This window comes from Schistocerca americana, chromosome 7, assembly GCF_021461395.2.
Source record: "Schistocerca americana isolate TAMUIC-IGC-003095 chromosome 7, iqSchAmer2.1, whole genome shotgun sequence".
NCBI lineage: Eukaryota > Metazoa > Arthropoda > Insecta > Orthoptera > Acrididae > Schistocerca > Schistocerca americana.
Window position 1 is genome coordinate 84,675,694 of NC_060125.1, and position 18,127 is coordinate 84,693,820.

Consider the following 18,127-nt stretch of genomic DNA (forward strand, 5'->3'; position numbering starts at 1 on the left):
ATTTTGGCCTTACCGACATCAGGCTACATGCCCATTCTCAGTACTTGCATAATTTATTATTGTGCCCTCATAGAAATTTTGTATTTTTTTAAAAATTTCTCCTTAATTTTTAAGTGGTTTTTATATGGTAATGTAAATCATACTGTCTCTTCTGCAACACAATGAGGATTCCTTTCTGATATTGGAAATCTGTTGTCCACAAGTGCACTTATAATTAGATAGCATTTATAGTAACTAAATTACTACAAAAAATGAAAGCTTTGAAGTAACTAGCAACTGATCAACTACCAACACAACTAATAAAAACGAGATAGAATACTTCTAATGTCACTACCAATTACTGTAATAATATTATGAAACAGCACAGAACAGAACATTGTACACCACTCACCCTGTGGTGAAGGGCGCCACCTGGTGGCCAGCAGGTAAATATGCAGCAGCTGCTGCCGGTTGGGCAGCTGTCACATATACTGCGGGGCGGCGGTACAGTTCGGGCTGATGGTAGAGCGGCTGACCAGCAGCCGCCGCCAATGGTGAAAGCCTGTGGGACACTGATGCTGCAGGCTGAGGAGACAGGTGTCGGTATCCCTGCTGCGGATGCGGGGCAGTAGCGGCAGTTGTAGCCCAACCCTTCAATTGCTGTTCACTATTTGAAGCCCCACTTCCACCTCCACCACGACTAGACAATGATGCCGTCGAATGAGCAGCTGGAGGCTGGACGAACTCCTTATGTACAGCAGCTGTTGGCAGATCCCAACAGTTGTAATAGCATTGATTGAATGTACAACACAACTGTAACAAAATTTTACTGCAAACTTAGCTGAAACATATGTATTGAATGTGCTGGCCCAAATGAGGTTTTGTATATGCTTTACGAGACAGTGTATACTAACTCCACACTGTCCCATTTCAAGAGGAAAAAAACTGTATACCTCCAAATTCTCTTTCATTTTTTGGTCACTACATGCTATATACAGGTGGGGGTGGGTGTGGACGGTATAATTTTTTGCACAGTACCTCAGATACTAGTTCTTGTAACTGACTCAAAAGAGAGTTTTGTGAGAAAAATATTGTCCGTTTTCAAAGAATCTCTCTTATCTCCTACACTTACATATGGGCTGTTCCAACCTATTACAATCCCTGCAATGTGCCTCTGGATTCCTTTATTCCCTTATGACAAGAATTCCATAGGCTGGAGGAGTATTGCGGAAGAGGTTGCCTCATCATCCTGTACACAGTTTCCTTAATGATGCAAAAAATTTAAGTTTTGCACTCGCTATCCTCATTAGTAATTACACAAGTTCACAGTGCGCACGGGTGCGGGCACGCGCGTCCCCCCCACTTGCACCACACAGCTTGCTGTAAACAATGTTATGAGGAGTTTTAAATCCACCGATCCTACCATTTGATGCTGTGAAGTTGGTGATCACAATTTTTGCAGCAAATTGAAGCACCTTCTCTCTCAGTATGTTGCCATCAAGTGGAATTTCCAACACTCTCGGGCCAACAAACCACTCTGGAATGAGTTTATCCGAACAATCATATGCTGACTATCGTCAGACCATGATCATCACTAAGGCAGTGACTCAGCATACTTTCTCACCCTTTCAAGCACTGCAAACCTATAATACAGACAGCCATGACCTAACATGTCGACAATGAAAATCTTCCTTACCACGCTAATGCTATGTTATACGATCAATAACTTTGCGTATAGTCTATGTTTTCTGCTTTCTTTCAAGGCTAACTTTGAGCACAAATATGACATAATTTATGCAGAAATATGCACAAAAATCACTTTTAAACATTAGGATAATGTGAAAGAAAACTTTAAATGCGGGAAGTGTTCTAACAAGAAATCATTAATGGCGGGAAAGCATTATATTGCAGAAATATGAGTTCTTTTGGTACTGACATAAATGAACGTTAAAAGTGGGAAAATGTAAAGTGAGGGAGCATAAAAATGGGGTTTTTCTGTATTGTGAGATCTGTTACAGACATTTTGGTAGAAACATTTTTGAGCCATTTAGATACCCATCTCTTGACAAATAACAAAGGTGATGATTCATTGGAAGAGGGGCAGGAACCAACCACGCTTGTTGATAGAGACTCTTGATTGGTCTCAGTGAGTGAACTCATGTTTTTGATAGGAGTAACAACATTATCTTCGCTGTGTAGCTGTTTGTCACTCATTTCACTTTCTGCATCATGATCCCTTTCAGGAATAGAATTAGAGCCTATTACCGAATCGTCATTAGCACGTTCATTTTTGGAAGTACCAATCCCAAATGCATTAAATGCATATTAACATTAATCGTTTATACATTCTCCCTCCCTGCTTCACAAGGAAGCACAATATAGTACTGTAGTTCATAAACATTGGCAGTAGCTCCAATGACCTGTGACCTTTTGACAACTGCCAATTGGAGGCAGGAGCGATGTTTTAGCAGCCAAAAAATTGATAAACCACATGTAGCTCGGTCACTGGTCTTTGTTTATTCATGTACGGTATAGTGTGACTTAGGTGCTTGATTAACTCTCAGTGCGTGATTTTCTTTTTTGAGTTGGAGAGTGTACAAGATATGCTATAAATAAGAGGATAGTGTGGCAGTTCACTAACGAAGAAAAGTGAAACATTATTCAGAAAGAGGACAAAAATCCACACATGAAGAACGTTGATGTCACAGGCGGTACGGGCACGACATTTTGATGTCTTACTAAATCAAACATTACTGAGAAACCACCACACAACTGAAACAAATGCAGTATATTCAAAGACTGATATATACAGAGCACAGGGCTTGGACTTCATTAACTTTATTACCTTTCCCTTTGTTGTAGAAGATACACAGGGAAAATTGCTGCCTTTCAGGCACAGTTTGAGCAGGCTAGGAAAGACCGGAACAGGTTAAGGAGAGAGAAGGGTAAAGAGAGGTGGGAAGTGGCAACAGGTAACAGTAGGAACAGACCTAAAACTTTGTCTGACAGCACTGTGGTGAATGTGAAGAATAAGTTTGACCCGTTGCTTCGGTTCGAAACTGATAAGCCTCTGACACAGGTAGGTGTAGAGAGGGCACAACAAACTTTCAGTAGAAAATTGAATAAGACTGTAGGGAAGTCAGCAAAGAGAAAGAAAGTTTTGTTGTTAAGTAGTTCATATTCCAGAGGGGTAGGCCAACTTTTGCAGGAACAGTTAGGATCAGAATACCAGGTCACAATTTTTTTTAAACCTAGTGCTGGTCTGGGTAAGGTGGCAGAGGATATATGTTCACTCTGTAAAGATTTTCCAAGGAAGGCACCATGGTTATTGTGGGTGGGCCTGGCAATAATACTGACAGAGATCCCGGGTACAATATAGAGTGTGACCTGGCAAAGATTGCATGCATCAGCAAAGCAATATACCAGTGTTGAGTTTATGTCTGTTCTGGGATGCCATGACCAACCTCATTTAAACTCTTCTGTTGGGAGAGTTAATTTGGAGATGGAACGGCTACTTGGGTCGGGTGCAGGGTCACATATTGGTTTGGTTCCTGTTGATTCTCTCGGTAGGTGGGATTATGCTAGACATGGCCTACACCTCAACAGGAAAGGGAAGGGTAAACTGGCTGGGTTAATAGCAGGAAATATAAGGAGGGGAGGCACTGCCATGAGCGGTAATATACCAGTGGTCATAGGTGTTGGAGCAGCACCTTTTTTAGGATAAGTAGGACAGAACAAAGTCAAGTTTTCAGAGAAGTAAAGATTGAAACAAACCTTCAGTTTGAGAAAGAAATCAAACAGCATAATCCTGGCACACTGGATTAGCGAACACAACTGTTCGTTAAAAATTTACAGCAATCAGCAGAAATTTTATTTCCACCTGATTTCATCTCAGTAAATGTGAAATGCCAACTATCTTTAGTCCCTCAAAACATTCGAGGGCTTAGAAGTAAAATTAATTAACTGCTTATGTGCATTGATGAATTAGAGTCATCAAACCCAGCTGATATAATCTGCCTCTCTGAACATCATGTGACCACTGGTATAGATATGTTACACCTTACAGAATTTAAGTTAGTCTCTTACTTCTGTAGACAAAATATGGAGAAAGGAGTTGCCACATTTGTTAAAAACAGTTTTAAATTTAAATAATATTGACATTAATAAATTTTGCTTAGAGCAGCACTTAGAAGCATGTGCAACAGAAATAGAATTTCATAATAGGTCCTTCATAATAATAGCCATATACAGAGCACCTTCAGGAAATTTCAACCTGTTCATAAACACTCTTAAAGATTTATCTCATCTAATGCTAAAAAACAAAGAACTAGTGGTTGCTGGCGATTTTAACATAGATGTCCTGAAAAACACTGTCAGTGAACAGTTTCTGAAATCAGTTACATTGTCATTCAATTTAATTTCAACTGTGAATTTCCCAACTAGGGTATACAAATGTTCTAAGGCTGCCATTGATAGTATCTTTACAGACAATTCTAGGAAACTAAGGCACATTAAAAAACCAGCAGTAAATGGGCTATCTGACCATGACATGCAATACCTACCATTAAATTTTGAAAATTGTCAAGGTAAACCATCTATCAGAACTGAGTACAGAAGGCCAATGAAACAGTAAAAAACTGAGAAATTTAGGAGATTGTTCAAAGAAATTAATTGGATGGATGTTTACAGCATCCAAGACACAAATGGAAAATACAACACATTCATTAATAAAGTTAGCACCTTATTTGAAAATTGTTTTCCCCTGAAGGTAACTCAGATTAAGCAGAAGTCTAATAAGAAACCATGGATCACACAAGGGATAAAGATATCATGTGAGACAAAAAGGAAACTATCTGATATGTAGGGACACCTTTGATACTAGCATTATAGCTCATTACAAAAATTATTGCAAAATACTGAAGAAGGTTATCTAGAAACCTAAACACCTGCATTGTGAGAAGAAGATAAATACATCCAGCAATAAAATAAAAACAGTATGGGATATAGTTAAGTCAGAGACAGGTAGGACCAGAAATGAGGAGGAACAAATAGCTCTAAAAATAAATGAAACCCTCGTAACAAAAGCATGTTGTGTTGCAAACCATTTAAACAAGTATTTTGTCTCTGTTACAGAGAGCATGGGGTTGTCAGGTTCAGTAAATAATGCAATGGAATATCTGAGACCAGTGCACACAACCAATCTCAGTAAAATGGAATTGACGCTTACTTCACCCAAAGACACAGAATCCATCATAAAGTCCTTGAAAGCAAATCATTCTAGTGGTTATGATAACGTATCAACAAAGTTAATAAAAGAGTGTTCATGTGAGCTTAGTCATATCTTAAGTTATTAGTGTAATCAATCACTTATCACACGAACATTCCTGGGCTGGCTTAAATGTGCTGAATTTATACATCTCCACAAGAAAGGGAACAAAGAAATGCTATCAAATTACCAACCGATCTCACTTTTGCCAGCTTTTTCAAAAATCTTTGAAAAGATTATGTACAAGTGTCTACTTATGCACCTTAGTGAAAATAACGTACTGACAAAGTCACAGTTTGGGTTTCTTAAGGGTTCCGATATTGAGAAGGCTATTTACACTTACAGTGAAATGTCCTTAATTCTTTAGACAACAAATTAAGAGGCAATTGGCATATTCTGTGACCTGTCAAAGCCTTTTGACTGTGAGAATCACAGCATTCTTTTAAGTGAATTAAAATATTATGGCATCACTGGTAGTGCTGCAAAGTGGCTTCAGACATATCTTACTAATAGAAAACAAGGGTGTCATTATGTAACACTTCAGCAGTAGGTAATCAGACATCATCTGACTGGGAAGAAATTACATGTTCCCCAAGGTTCCATACTAGGCCCACTACTTTTTCTTGTGTATATTAATGACCTGTCATCTGTTACATTTTCAGCTGCCAAGTTTGTCTTATTTGCAGGTGATACAAACATCGCAATAAATAGTAAATCAAATATAAATTTAAAAAGTGCAGCTAATCAAAATTTTACTGACATTAATAAGTGGTTCATAGCCAATTCATTGTCATTAAACTTTGAAAAGACTCATTATATGTAGTTCAGAACTTCCAAGAGATTTCCTTCTAGTTGGTGTATAAAATATGACGACATGGAAATAGAAGTTGAGAGTGTAAAATTCTTGGGATTACAACATGATGATAAATTCATGTTGGGAGCGACATACTAACGAACTGCTAAAGCACCTAAATAAGTCCGTGTTTGCAATGCGAATGGTGTCAGACATAGGAGATATAAATATAAAAATACTGGCATATTTTGCTTATTTTTCACTCCATTATGTCATATGGTATCATATTTTGGGGTAACTCCACAAACCGAGAAAAAATTTTTAGAGTAGAGAAGTGTATAATAAGAGTAATGTGTAGTGTAAATCCAAGAACATCGTGTCGAAACCTATTCAAAGAATTGGGCATTATAACCACAGATTCTCAGTATATTTATTCCTTAATGAAGTTTGTTGTAAATAATACATCTCTTTTTTCCAACTAGCTGCTTAGTACACAGCATCAATACTATGAATAAGAACACTATACATGAAGATTTAAAATCACTCTTGCCCAAAAAGGAGTCCAGAATTCAGCAACGCATATTTTCAATAAGTTACTAGCAATCATTAAGTGTTTAGTTTCAGACAAGGCACAATTTAAACGTAATTTAAAACAATTTTTTGTGGCCAACTCATTCTATTCCACCATGAATTTCTCAACAAGTGCAGCAGACCATTTTAATGAAAATTTATTATACTTTAATTTTTGACAATACTTGGTTGTAACAGCCAAATTTTAAATCTTGTATATAATTTGACTGTTCTTAACTGAAGATCATTTAAATGAATAATTTACTTTAATTTTTGACAATACTTGGTTGTAGTAGCCAAGTAACTAGCTACTGTGTGAATGATGGATTTAAGGGGACCACACCCTGCCTATGTAAGCCATGTTAATTTAGGCAAGTATTTGACCCATTTCTGAAATACTATTTGATGCAGGACCTTAATATTTTTATTGGATGTTGCATGATGCTAATAGAATCAACTGTACTAAAATCTACTTTATCCATTTGATAGTTTTTAAGAAATACTTTTTTAAATTTATTAACATAAAATATAAAGTTTTTTCTGCAGAAAATATCGTTTGTGAACTTCCTAATGGGGGAATATTAGTGAATGTAGTACCAGAGGTGGCTTTTTATGTGATGCAGAGAGTCTGATTGATATAATGGGGCATATGTACCGAAAATTTTAGTTTGCGGGAAATTGACTTTAAAGAAAAAACTTTTGAAATTTGTTACTTCCAGCTTCTTTTTCATCTTCCTGGATGTTTGTCTTGCTTTCTTGGCCATATTAGAAGCAGACCTGTCTGCATCGGCTATCCTCATTTCATCACAATGTTGCAGCCCAGCGATCATATTTTCACCAGGATTAATTCCCAGTTTTTTTAGTGCCCTACACTTTCCAATATTACCACAATGGAATGTAATAACAGCATCATGAACTCCTAGTTTCATTGTACGCATGCCTTTAAATACAATTTTAGGAAGGCAGTTGCAAATTATGCTAATGAAACATTCATTTGGGTTTTGTGTCTGCCCATGCACAAATTTCCTTAGAAGGTCAGGATGAGCCAAGTCTCTGAAAATAAGTTTAATTGCTGTAATAACAGCAGCAGGAAGAGAATGCTGGTGAGAATAAGATTCTCCTGTTGCCTGAGCCCTATTGCACCACAAATTTTCTCCTGATGGACACACTCCATGACATGGCTTATCATCGGTAGAGGACTTATGGAAGAATATGATCCAAACGTCTCTCTTCATTGCCTCCCAATTTTCTTTATTTCTCCCAATTGCCTGCCCATAGTATACCTGCAAGTTTTCTATTTCAGTTTTAGTTAACCGACCCTGTCCGGTCAACACTTTTCCATCTTCTAATTTTTTTCCTCTCATATCAACAGTTGAGTTTTCTCAGCCTTGTTCCCTAATGTTTTTGAACATAGCCTACACATTCTATTTTGCTAATAATGGCATCTTCATAAGGCATACAGTTCACCACATTGTTGTATGCCTTACTGTCACCATCGCCCAAATATTTGGTGTACCATACACCTCGTTTCTACGGAGTGATGAAATATTTGTTGTACTCCAAGAACTTTCATACCCACTTGTTCCTCTAAATATTGCAAAAGTTGTAAAGTCAATGAACATAAAGAACACAACTGTGTGGCTAATTTTAGACATTATCTCCACATTTAACACTTTCCTGGTGTCTACATTCATGGCAGACACTACTCCATTCACAGAAGTATGTCCTCTTTTCCGCCAACTTCCATCAAGTGCAACTGCAATATCTGAACATCCATCATTTTCTTCCACTGCTTTTCTAGCAGCCAGTTTCATGCTTTCCTCACTAACCTCACATACCGCTTTCTCTAATATTGCAGTCACTTTTTCAAATTTATTTGCTGGTTGATATAAGTTCATCACTGAACAAAACGTTCTCCCTGTAGCTATGCCCTTGCCAATGTATCGTAAGGCATAAACTAATCTAATACTGATTTCTTAAGAGCTACTTGTATCTGGTTTTGAAGAACTCATAAATGAAATCACAGCTGAGCATTTAGTGCAAATTAAATCCAAGGCAATTGCTAGGCCTTTTCTCCCACTGGCACTCTCACAAATTTTCACACTCTGAGACTCAACACACTGTCTATATCGTACAAATTTAGATATTACATCTGATAATATTCTCAAATTTATAATAACATTACTGCGTTACTGCACCCCTTGTCACTTACAGTAAATTCATTGTAAATCTCTTGAAATGGTGAGAGCTTCTTTGATGGTACACTTGTTGAAGAATTACAATTAGAAACATCGTTGCCAAACGACATAACCTATTGTACAGAAAGCTTTATAAACTTGTTTCCTCTAAACTGTCATTTCTTGAAAATGCCTTTACATTTCGTCATCTTCATCTTCAATAAACACAACAAAACACACATAAACAAGCACTGCAAACGTAAGTATAACAACTACTCACAATCACACTTGAACAAAACTAACTGCATGTTGTTTACAAACAGCAGAAACAAAAGAATACCGGCTGTTGCATTACAAGGATAGCCAACGCACTCGGGAGTAAAAAAAAGAAAAAACCCTAACGTGCAATGTAGGGGATATAAAGATCTAAAATATATGCAGAAAAATGGGTGTGGCATATAAACAAACACGGTAGGAAAATGCTCTTTAAATGCTCGAAGAAAAATTTTTTCAGCAAAATCCTTTTCAGAGTACTTAAATAAAACCTTAATCTATCGAAATATGATGAAAACCGAAAATCGATTTTTTTCGACCTGAACCACAGCGTGGTCCCCTTAAATGAAAGCAGATGTAAGTATTAAACCTGTAAATATTAGAAGTTTAATTTTAATTCATGTACATAATTTTACTGTTTATTGGCTGAGGATCATTAAAATTAATGAAACTGAAGTTTTTCTAATTACATTTTTCTAATGTGTTTATCTGACATGTTCCACGCCCAGGAGGATCCCGTCTCTTGTGGGTCTATAGAAAGAATAATTGATCTAATCCAATCTTTCAACTAGAGCTCCCACTTTTGTTCTCACACAACTGCACTTGGAGGCTATTTTCTTGAACGAACATCTTGCATGGTCACTGCAAGCTAAAGGCAAGATGAGCTCAATAAAGAGGCTGTCCAGCGATTAGTAATTTTCTAATTCAAGGTTTTTATACAGGTTTTTTCCAAGTTTCTCAAGGCAAATATTTCTCCATGTTGATTTTTTATTAAATTTGAGACTAAAACATCCCTTTTTCAAAGCTTTATACTGATAACAATTAGAATATGCATAATTATTTACAAATTATTACTTTAGTAGTACAAATTACAGACACATCACACTCAGTTGCCCAAGACTGCAGATGTGTGAGTTGTGTTTGCATGAGAGAGAGAGAGAGAGAGAGAGAGAGAGTCCTCTAATTTTGACAAAGGCCTTAATGGCTGAAAGCTTTATTTGTGACAGTCTTTTTGTCATGCCTACACACACACACACACACACACACACACACACACAAATGCAACTTATACACACATGACCACAGTCTCTGGCAGTTGAAGCCACAGTACGAGCAGCAGCACATGAGGGGAGAGGCAGTTGGGTGGGGGTAAGGAGGAGGATGGAGCAGGAAGGGGGAGGCATAGCAGGGTAGGGGTGACAGTCAGTAAAGTGCTGCTGGGGAGCATGCAGTGGTGAAAGGTTGGGGCAGCAAAGTACAGTCTGGAGGGTAGACGGAGTCCTTTCCAAAGTTCTCACATTTTGCCACAATCACAGTCAACCGTGCAGGACTTGTTAAAGATATTATTTCCTCCTCCCGCTCCCTACAGCAGAAACACTTTACTGTCACCACCCTTACCAATCAGAGTCAACCAAAGAACAATGCCAAACCCTGCCTGACTCAGTTCACTCCTCCATCCAACTGTGATCCACCCCAAATGCCCCTAAATCACCCCCTGCTAACCTGCTTAATTTCTTAACCTCAAATGTTGCCTTATCACCATTCCCCAAATCCCTGAACATGCAAACTAATCTTACATCCACCGAAAGAACCACAGTCCACCTCCTAAAAACTGATGCCAACCTTATAATCCTACCTGCTGACAAAGGCTCCACCACTGTTGTTTTGAACCACAAGGATTACCCAGAAAAAGGACTCTGCCAGCTGTCAGATACATCCACCTACAAACCCTGACACAGTGGCCCCATTTCAGAAATCCAGCAAGATCTCCAGTCTCTGCTCAAATCCTTAGGACCATCCCAGAACCTCTCCCTGGAGTCCATCTCTCTCCTCAACCATACCACTCCCTGAAGTAGAACATGCTTCCAAATGTCCATAAAGACAACCACCCACGACATCCCATTGTGGCTAGTTACTGTGCGCCCACTGAGAGAATCTCTGCTCTCCTAGACCAACACCTTCAGCCTATTACCCGCAACCTGCCCTCCTATGTAAAACATACCAACCATTCTATCCAACGACTCTCCACAGTTTATGTTCCTTTACTACGCAGTGCCCTGCTTGTCACTATTGATGCCACCTCCCTTTACACTAACATCCCTAACACCCATGGCCTTACTGCTCTTGAACACCTTTCCCAATGCCCGACTGATTCCAAACCAACAACCTCCTTCCTAGTCACCATGACCAACTACATCCTCACCCACAATTACCTACAAACAAATCTGGGGTAAAGGTATGGGTATCAGCATGACACCATCCTATGCCAACCTATTCATGGGCTACCTAGAGGAATCCTTGCTAAACACCCAGAATTCTAAACCCCTTCCCCAGTTCAGATTCACTGATGACTTAGTGATCTGGATTCAGGGTGAAGACACCCCATCCACATTCCTCCAGAACCCCAACACCCTCTCTCCCGTCTGCTTGACTTGCTTGATCCTACTCATCGGACAGCTACCACCAATCGCATACCAAGAAGTCGCTTGGTGGTGCTTCCACAGACCCTAGCCACCTGCAGCAGTCGCATCTGCAGTTATGAGCGGTCCCTCTCAAAATATACCGAGGGTATCACTGAGGCCTTTACAGATCATAATTACCCTCCCAACCCTGCATGAAAAGAAATCTCCCATGCCTTATCTTCCCAGTCACCCACCATATAGTTCCATTCCATCCTGGATTTCCCATTGTTTAAATACTATATACTGATTTACAGGCCATAAAATTACAAAATAATAAATTACACATTCTCTTTTCACTAATATATATACATTGTAACTTGCTGATTAAAGGGAACAAACTGCAGAAATTTGTTATCATAAAAATGAGAAAACCATTTCTTTAAATTTTCTATCTCTGCCAGAATCTGTGAAGCTTCACACAACATAAGAGTATGTGCTCTTTCTGTTTCTAATTCTTTGATTTCAGCTTGTTTTCAATAGTTCAATAATCATTCTTCCCTTTCTCTTTCGACTTCCTTCACCTTATGTTTCATATCGTCTTTATACAAAAAATGTGCATTGCGAAAACAGTTTATAAGATTTTTGTGATGTTGAAATAGACAATTCTGTTTGCATCCTGGACTGCACCATATATTTATCTTTGAGTAATAATGTCTTTTTCCTGTTTTATTTTAAGCTATTATTTCAGAGTTTACAGAAAAGCCTCAGCCACCAGAAGCAATTCCATATAAGATTATTAAACTAATTTGCTCAAAATCCTGGAATTTTGGACATGCTTTGAAGGGCTTTGAAGAGAATTTGATTACATTAATCCAGATTTCATCAAGATGATTTTCACTTCTCTTGTAACATTTCATCTCATCTTTATGCTTTAATTGTCGAATGCTAGTAATAGCATTCCATAGATTTCATGTTTGTTTTGAATACAGTCAGAGAGAGAGTCCCTTTAGTCAGCCATAGTGCCAGTAGTGTCAGCGTTGTCGTAACTGCCGTCTGCTTCACGTCTCCTGTGCAGCGAACTACCTTAATTTAAGTATTAACTGTATTTTTCTTACTTGTCACTTCTTCTTCAGTGTGTTTTTGCTTTTAGAAAGTTTTAATTGTCGAGTACTAGTAATAGTGTTCCATAGATTTCGTGTTTGTTTTGAATACAGTCAGAGAGAGTCCCTTTAGTCAACTATAGTGCCAGTAGTGCTAGTGTTTGTTTTCAATACAGTCCAGAGACAGGTAGTGCTATTTTCATTGTTTTCTACAAGAAGTGGCTAGAAACCACAGTTTAGTCAGCAATCAGCCGCCTTTAGTGAATTAGCAGTATAGTTAAAAACTGATTAACTCTCTAGAGTAAATTGATTTCTTAGGATGGATAGGATGTGTGACTGCTGTGTACAGACGCAGGAGGAGCTGGCCACTGTTCGCGAACAGCTGAACGTGTTGATGGCCGCGGTCAGCCGTCTTCAGGCTGCTGCCTCGGATTGTAGCGGCAGTGGGGAGTCGGGTGCGTCGCATGGTACACCCCAGGTGTTACATGCTTCACCCACTGTCCCTGCTGTCGAGACATCTTCGCAGGTACCGGGCGCGGTTGGGCCACCCTCTCCAAAAGGGGAGTGGCGGGTTCAGCGGCGTTCGCAGCGCACGAGGCGGAGGGTAAATGTGGAGGCTGGCCGTGTGGCATCGCCCGCTCTGCCTGTGAGTGGACACGTGGCCGCTCCTTCAGCAAGGTCCGATCAGGCACACGGGGGGGGAGGGGATTATCAGTTATTGGGAGCTCCAATGTTAGGTGGGTGATGGAGCCCTTAGGGAAATAGCGGAAAGGTCGGGGAAGAAGGCCAGTGTTCACTCTGTCTGCTTGCCGGGGGGTCTCATCCGAGATGTGGAGGAGGCCCTGCCGGTGGCGATAGAGAGCACTGGGTGTACCCAACTGCAAACTGTTGCTCATGTCGGCACCAATGACTCCTGCCATCTGGGTTCAGAGGTCATCCTCAGTTCGTACAGGCGGTTGGCGGAATTGGTGAAGGCGGAAAGCCTCGCTCGCGGGGTGGAATCAGAGCTAACTATTTGTAGTATCGTTCCCAGAACCGATTGCGGTCCTCTGGTTTGGAGCCGAGTGGAAGGCTTAAACCAGAGGCTCAGACGATTCTGCGGAGATCTGGGGTGCAAATTTCTCAACCTCCGCTATCGGGTGGAGAAATGTAGGGTCCCCTTGAATAGGTCAGGCGTGCACTACACGCCGGAAGCGGCTACAAGGGTAGCAGAGTACGTGTGGAGTGCACATGGGGGTTTTTTAGGTTAGAGAATTCCCTCCCTAGGCCCGACAAGATGCCTCCTGAGACGCGGCAAGGTAGGAGTAGGCAAAATGCAACAGGGAATAACAATATTAATCTGCTAATAGTAAAGTGCAGGAGCGTCTATAGAAAGGTACCAGAACTGCTCTCATTAATAAACGGTCACAACGCCCATATAGTACTAGGGACAGAAAGTTGGCTGAAACCAGACGTAAACAGTAATGAAATCCTAAACTCAGATTGGAATGTATACCGCAGAGACAGGCTGGACAGTGAAGGGGGGAGGCGTGTTTATAGCGATAAGAAGTGCAATAGTATCGAAGGAAATTGACGCAGATCCGAAATGCGAAATAATTTGGGTGAAGGTCACGGTTAAAGCAGGCTCAGACATGGTAATTGGATGTCTCTATAGGCCCCCCGGCTCAGCAGCTGTTGTGGCTGAGCACCTGAAGGATAATTTCGAAAATATTTCGAGTAGATTTCCCCACCATGTTATGGTTCTGGGTGGAGATTTTAATTTGCCGGATATAGACTGGGAGACTCAAAAGCGCATAACGGGTGGCAGGGACAAAGAATCCAGTGAAATTTTTTTTGAGTGCTTTATCTGAAAACTACCTTGAGCAGTTAAACAGAGAACCGACTCGTGGCGATAAAATATTAGACCTTCTGGTGACAAACAGAACTGAACTATTTGAAACAGTTAACGCAGAACAGGGAATCAGCGATCATAAAGCGGTTATTGCATCGTTGATTTCAGCTGTAAATAGAAATATTAAAAAAGGTAGGAAGATTTTTCTGTTTAGCAAAAGTGACAAAAAGCAGAATACAGAGTACCTGACGGCTCAACACAAAAGTTTTGTCTCAAGTACAGATAGCGTTGAGAATCAGTGCACAAAGTTCAAAACCATCGTCCAATATGCGTTAGATGAGTATGTGCCAAGCAAGATCGTGAGAGATGGAAAAGAGCCACCGCGGTACAACAACCGCGTTAGAAAACTGCTGCAGAAGCAAAGGGAACTTCACAGCAAACATAAACATAGCCAAAGCCTTGCAGACAAACAAAAATTACGCGAAGCGAAGTGTAGTGTGAGGAGGGCTATGCGAGAGTCGTTCAATGAATTCGAAAGTAAAGTTCTACGTACTGACTTGGCAGAAAATCCTAAGAAATTTTGGTCTTATGTCAAAGCGGTAGTGGATCAAAACAAAATGTCCAGACACTCTGTGACCAAAATGGTACTGAAACAGAGGATGACAGACTAAAGGCCGAAATACTAAATGTCTTTTTCCAAAGCTGTTTCACAGAGGAAGACTGCACTGTAGTTCCTTCTCTAGATTGTCACACAGATGACAAAACGGTAGATATCAAAATAGACGACTGAGGGATAGAGAAACAATTAAAATTGCTCAAAAGAGGAAAGGCCGCTGGACCTGATGGGATACCAGTTCGATTTTACAGAGAGTACGCGAAGGAACTTGCCCCCCTTCTTTCAGTGGTGTACCGTAGGTCTCTAGAAGAGCGTAGCGTTCCAAAGGATTGGAAAAGGGCACAGGTCATCCCCGTTTTCAAGAAGGGACGTCAAACAGATGTGCAGAACTATAGACCTATATCTCTAACGTCGATCAGTTGTAGAATTTTGGAACACGTGTTATGTTACAATATAATGACTTTTCTGGAGACTAGAAATCTACTCTGTAGGCATCAGCATGGGTTTCGAAAAAGATGGTTGTGTGAAACCCAGCTCGCGCTATTCGTCCACAAGACTCAGAGGGCCATAGACACGGGTTCACAGGTAGATGCCGTGTTTCTTGACTTCCGCAAGGCGTTCGATACAGTTCCCCACAGTCGTTTAATGAACCAAGTAAGAGCATATGGACTATCAGACCAATTGTGCGACTGGATTGAAGAGTTCCTAGATAACAGAACGCAGCATGTCATTCTCAATGGAGAGAAGTCTTGGTCATTCTCAATGGAGAGAAGTCTTCCGAAGTAAGATGATTTCAGGTGTGCCGCAGGGGAGTGTCTTAGGACTGTTTCTATTCAAAATATACATAAATGACCTCGTGGACGACATTGGAAGTTCACTGAGGCTTTTTGCAGATGATGCTATGGTGTATCGAGAGGTTGTAACAATGGAAAATTGTACTGAAATGCAGGAGGATCTGCAGCGAATTGACGCATGGTGCAGGGAATGACAATTGAATCTCAATGTAGACAAGTGTAATGTGCTGCGAATACACAGAAAGATAGATCCCTTATCATTTACCTACAAAATAGCAGGTCAGCAACTGGAAGCAGTTAAGTCCATAAATTATCTGGGAGTACACATTAGAAGTGATTTAAAATGGAATGATCATATAAAGTTGATCGTCGGTAAAGCAGATGCCAGACTGAGATTCATTGGAAGAATCCTAAGGAAATGCAATCCGAAAACAAAGGAAGTAGGTTACAGTATCCTTGTTCGCCCACTGCTTGAATGCTGCTCAGCAATGTGGGATCCGTACCAGATAGGATTGATAGAAGAGATAGAGAAGATCCAACGGAGAGCAGCGCGCTTCGTTACAGGATCATTTAGTAATCGCGAAAGCGTTACGGAGATGATAGATAAACTCCAGTGGAAGACTCTGCAGGAGAGACGCTCAGTAGCTTGGTACAGGCTTTTGTTAAAATTTCGAGAACATACCTTCACCGAAGAGTCAAGCAGTATATTGCTCCCTCCTACGTATATCTCGCAAAGAGACCATGAGGATAAAATCAGAGAGATTAGAGCCCACACAGAAGCATACCGACAATCCTTCTTTCCACGAACAATACGAGACTGGAATAGAAGGGAGAACCGATAGAGGTACTCAGGGTACCCTCCGCCACACACCGTCAGGTGGCTTGCTGAGTATGGATGTAGATGTAGATCTTCAATTCTTTTTTCTCTGCAGATCTCAAAAAATTCAACTTTGACATGGTCTGCCTTTGAATCCTACATTCCTCCATTTGATACCAAGATTTCAGGACATATTGTCAATCTTCTTTAAGCTAGTTCCCAGATTTAATACAATTTCTGGATTCAAGCAGGAAATCGCATGTGGTTAAGTCGTTTTTGAGCGATGATCTTTCTTGTAACTTCTCTACTGTGCCAATTATGCATGTTTGCATATTTTCCTTTAGCAACAATATTTCCTCTTGAGATACAGTTCTAATTTTTTTCAGCACACTTCTTGTAGCAAAAACCAGATTGAAGTGTGTAAATGTAATGAGATTCTTTACATCCTTTAAGCCGACTTTCATTCCAGGTGTTTTTGCTTTTTAAGACATCTAGCTTCACAAATTGCTGCAACAAAATGTCCATAACAGCACGTATTACATCATACAGAAATAGAGCCATCAAGATATTACTCTGAAAATTGAGTAAAAATGGTTCTAATAAGTGTGCTGTTGGGTTGAAGAATATAGGTTTAGGAGCTAGCAATTTGTCACTGGCAGCTTCGGAAACAACTCTGAAACTTAATGACTGAGGAATAGTTTTCAATTTATCTCAGTAACGTTATTCGAATATGGTCAAGAATTTCTAGAGCTTTTTCAGCTGCTCTGGCAATTTCGACTCGTCTTGTTCCACAAAATGACTCGGTAAAAGATTAAGATCGAGTTATCTCCGTGTATAGTGACCATCATGCAGGTGAATCATGAAATAAATAATAAAGCACTTTTAAAAATGATTCAATTCCCCAATTAGGTTTGGATATGCCTGTTTTGACAGTGCCATGTAATACATGAAAACTGCAGTTACCAATTTGAAGCAGTTGTAGGCAACTGAAGTATCCTTTTGGTTCCTTGTTAAAGTCATTCAAAAGTTTTAAATTCACATTTAGTCCATCCACTGACAACCGCATCCCCCCTCCCCAGCACATCTTTGAGCAAATCATTTGCCCTTGTACATTTCAGAAAAACCGAATCTAAGCAACATGTTCTTGTTCATGATTTATTATCATCCCAAAATCATACATATAAATCCATCTGGGTTTTCCGAGAAACAGTATTCGTACTTCCGTCAAATAAGAGAACATATTAATCGAGATTTTTCCTGATAGCCTGGTTATAAGTACACTTTATCCCGGGCAAAAGCACAGTTTTTCATGGGTGAAAGTACAATAATTACCGGTGAAAGTACTTTATTCCAAATTAAATGAAAATATACTTTCCATTGGACCTGTAAAACTTTTTGATTGTTCAAACGGTGAAGGTTTTATACACTGGCACACAACTTCCCACACTTTCGGAAATGAAACATACGTACGTACGTACGTACGTACGTACGTGTGTGTGTGTGTGTGTG

At 39.9% G+C, this 18,127-nt stretch overlaps 1 protein-coding gene across 5 annotated transcripts in view; it reads right to left on the reverse strand.

The window, feature by feature from the left end:
* LOC124622562 (homeodomain-interacting protein kinase 2-like) overlaps positions 1–18,127 on the reverse strand; it is a 210,431-nt gene that overhangs the window by 32,790 nt on the left and 159,514 nt on the right. For all 5 annotated transcript variants that reach the window (XM_047148304.1, XM_047148306.1, XM_047148305.1 and 2 more), the window contains one exon: positions 392–740. In XM_047148304.1, the coding sequence (XP_047004260.1) occupies positions 392–740 (349 nt within the window). The remainder of the gene's footprint in view (positions 1–391; positions 741–18,127) is intronic.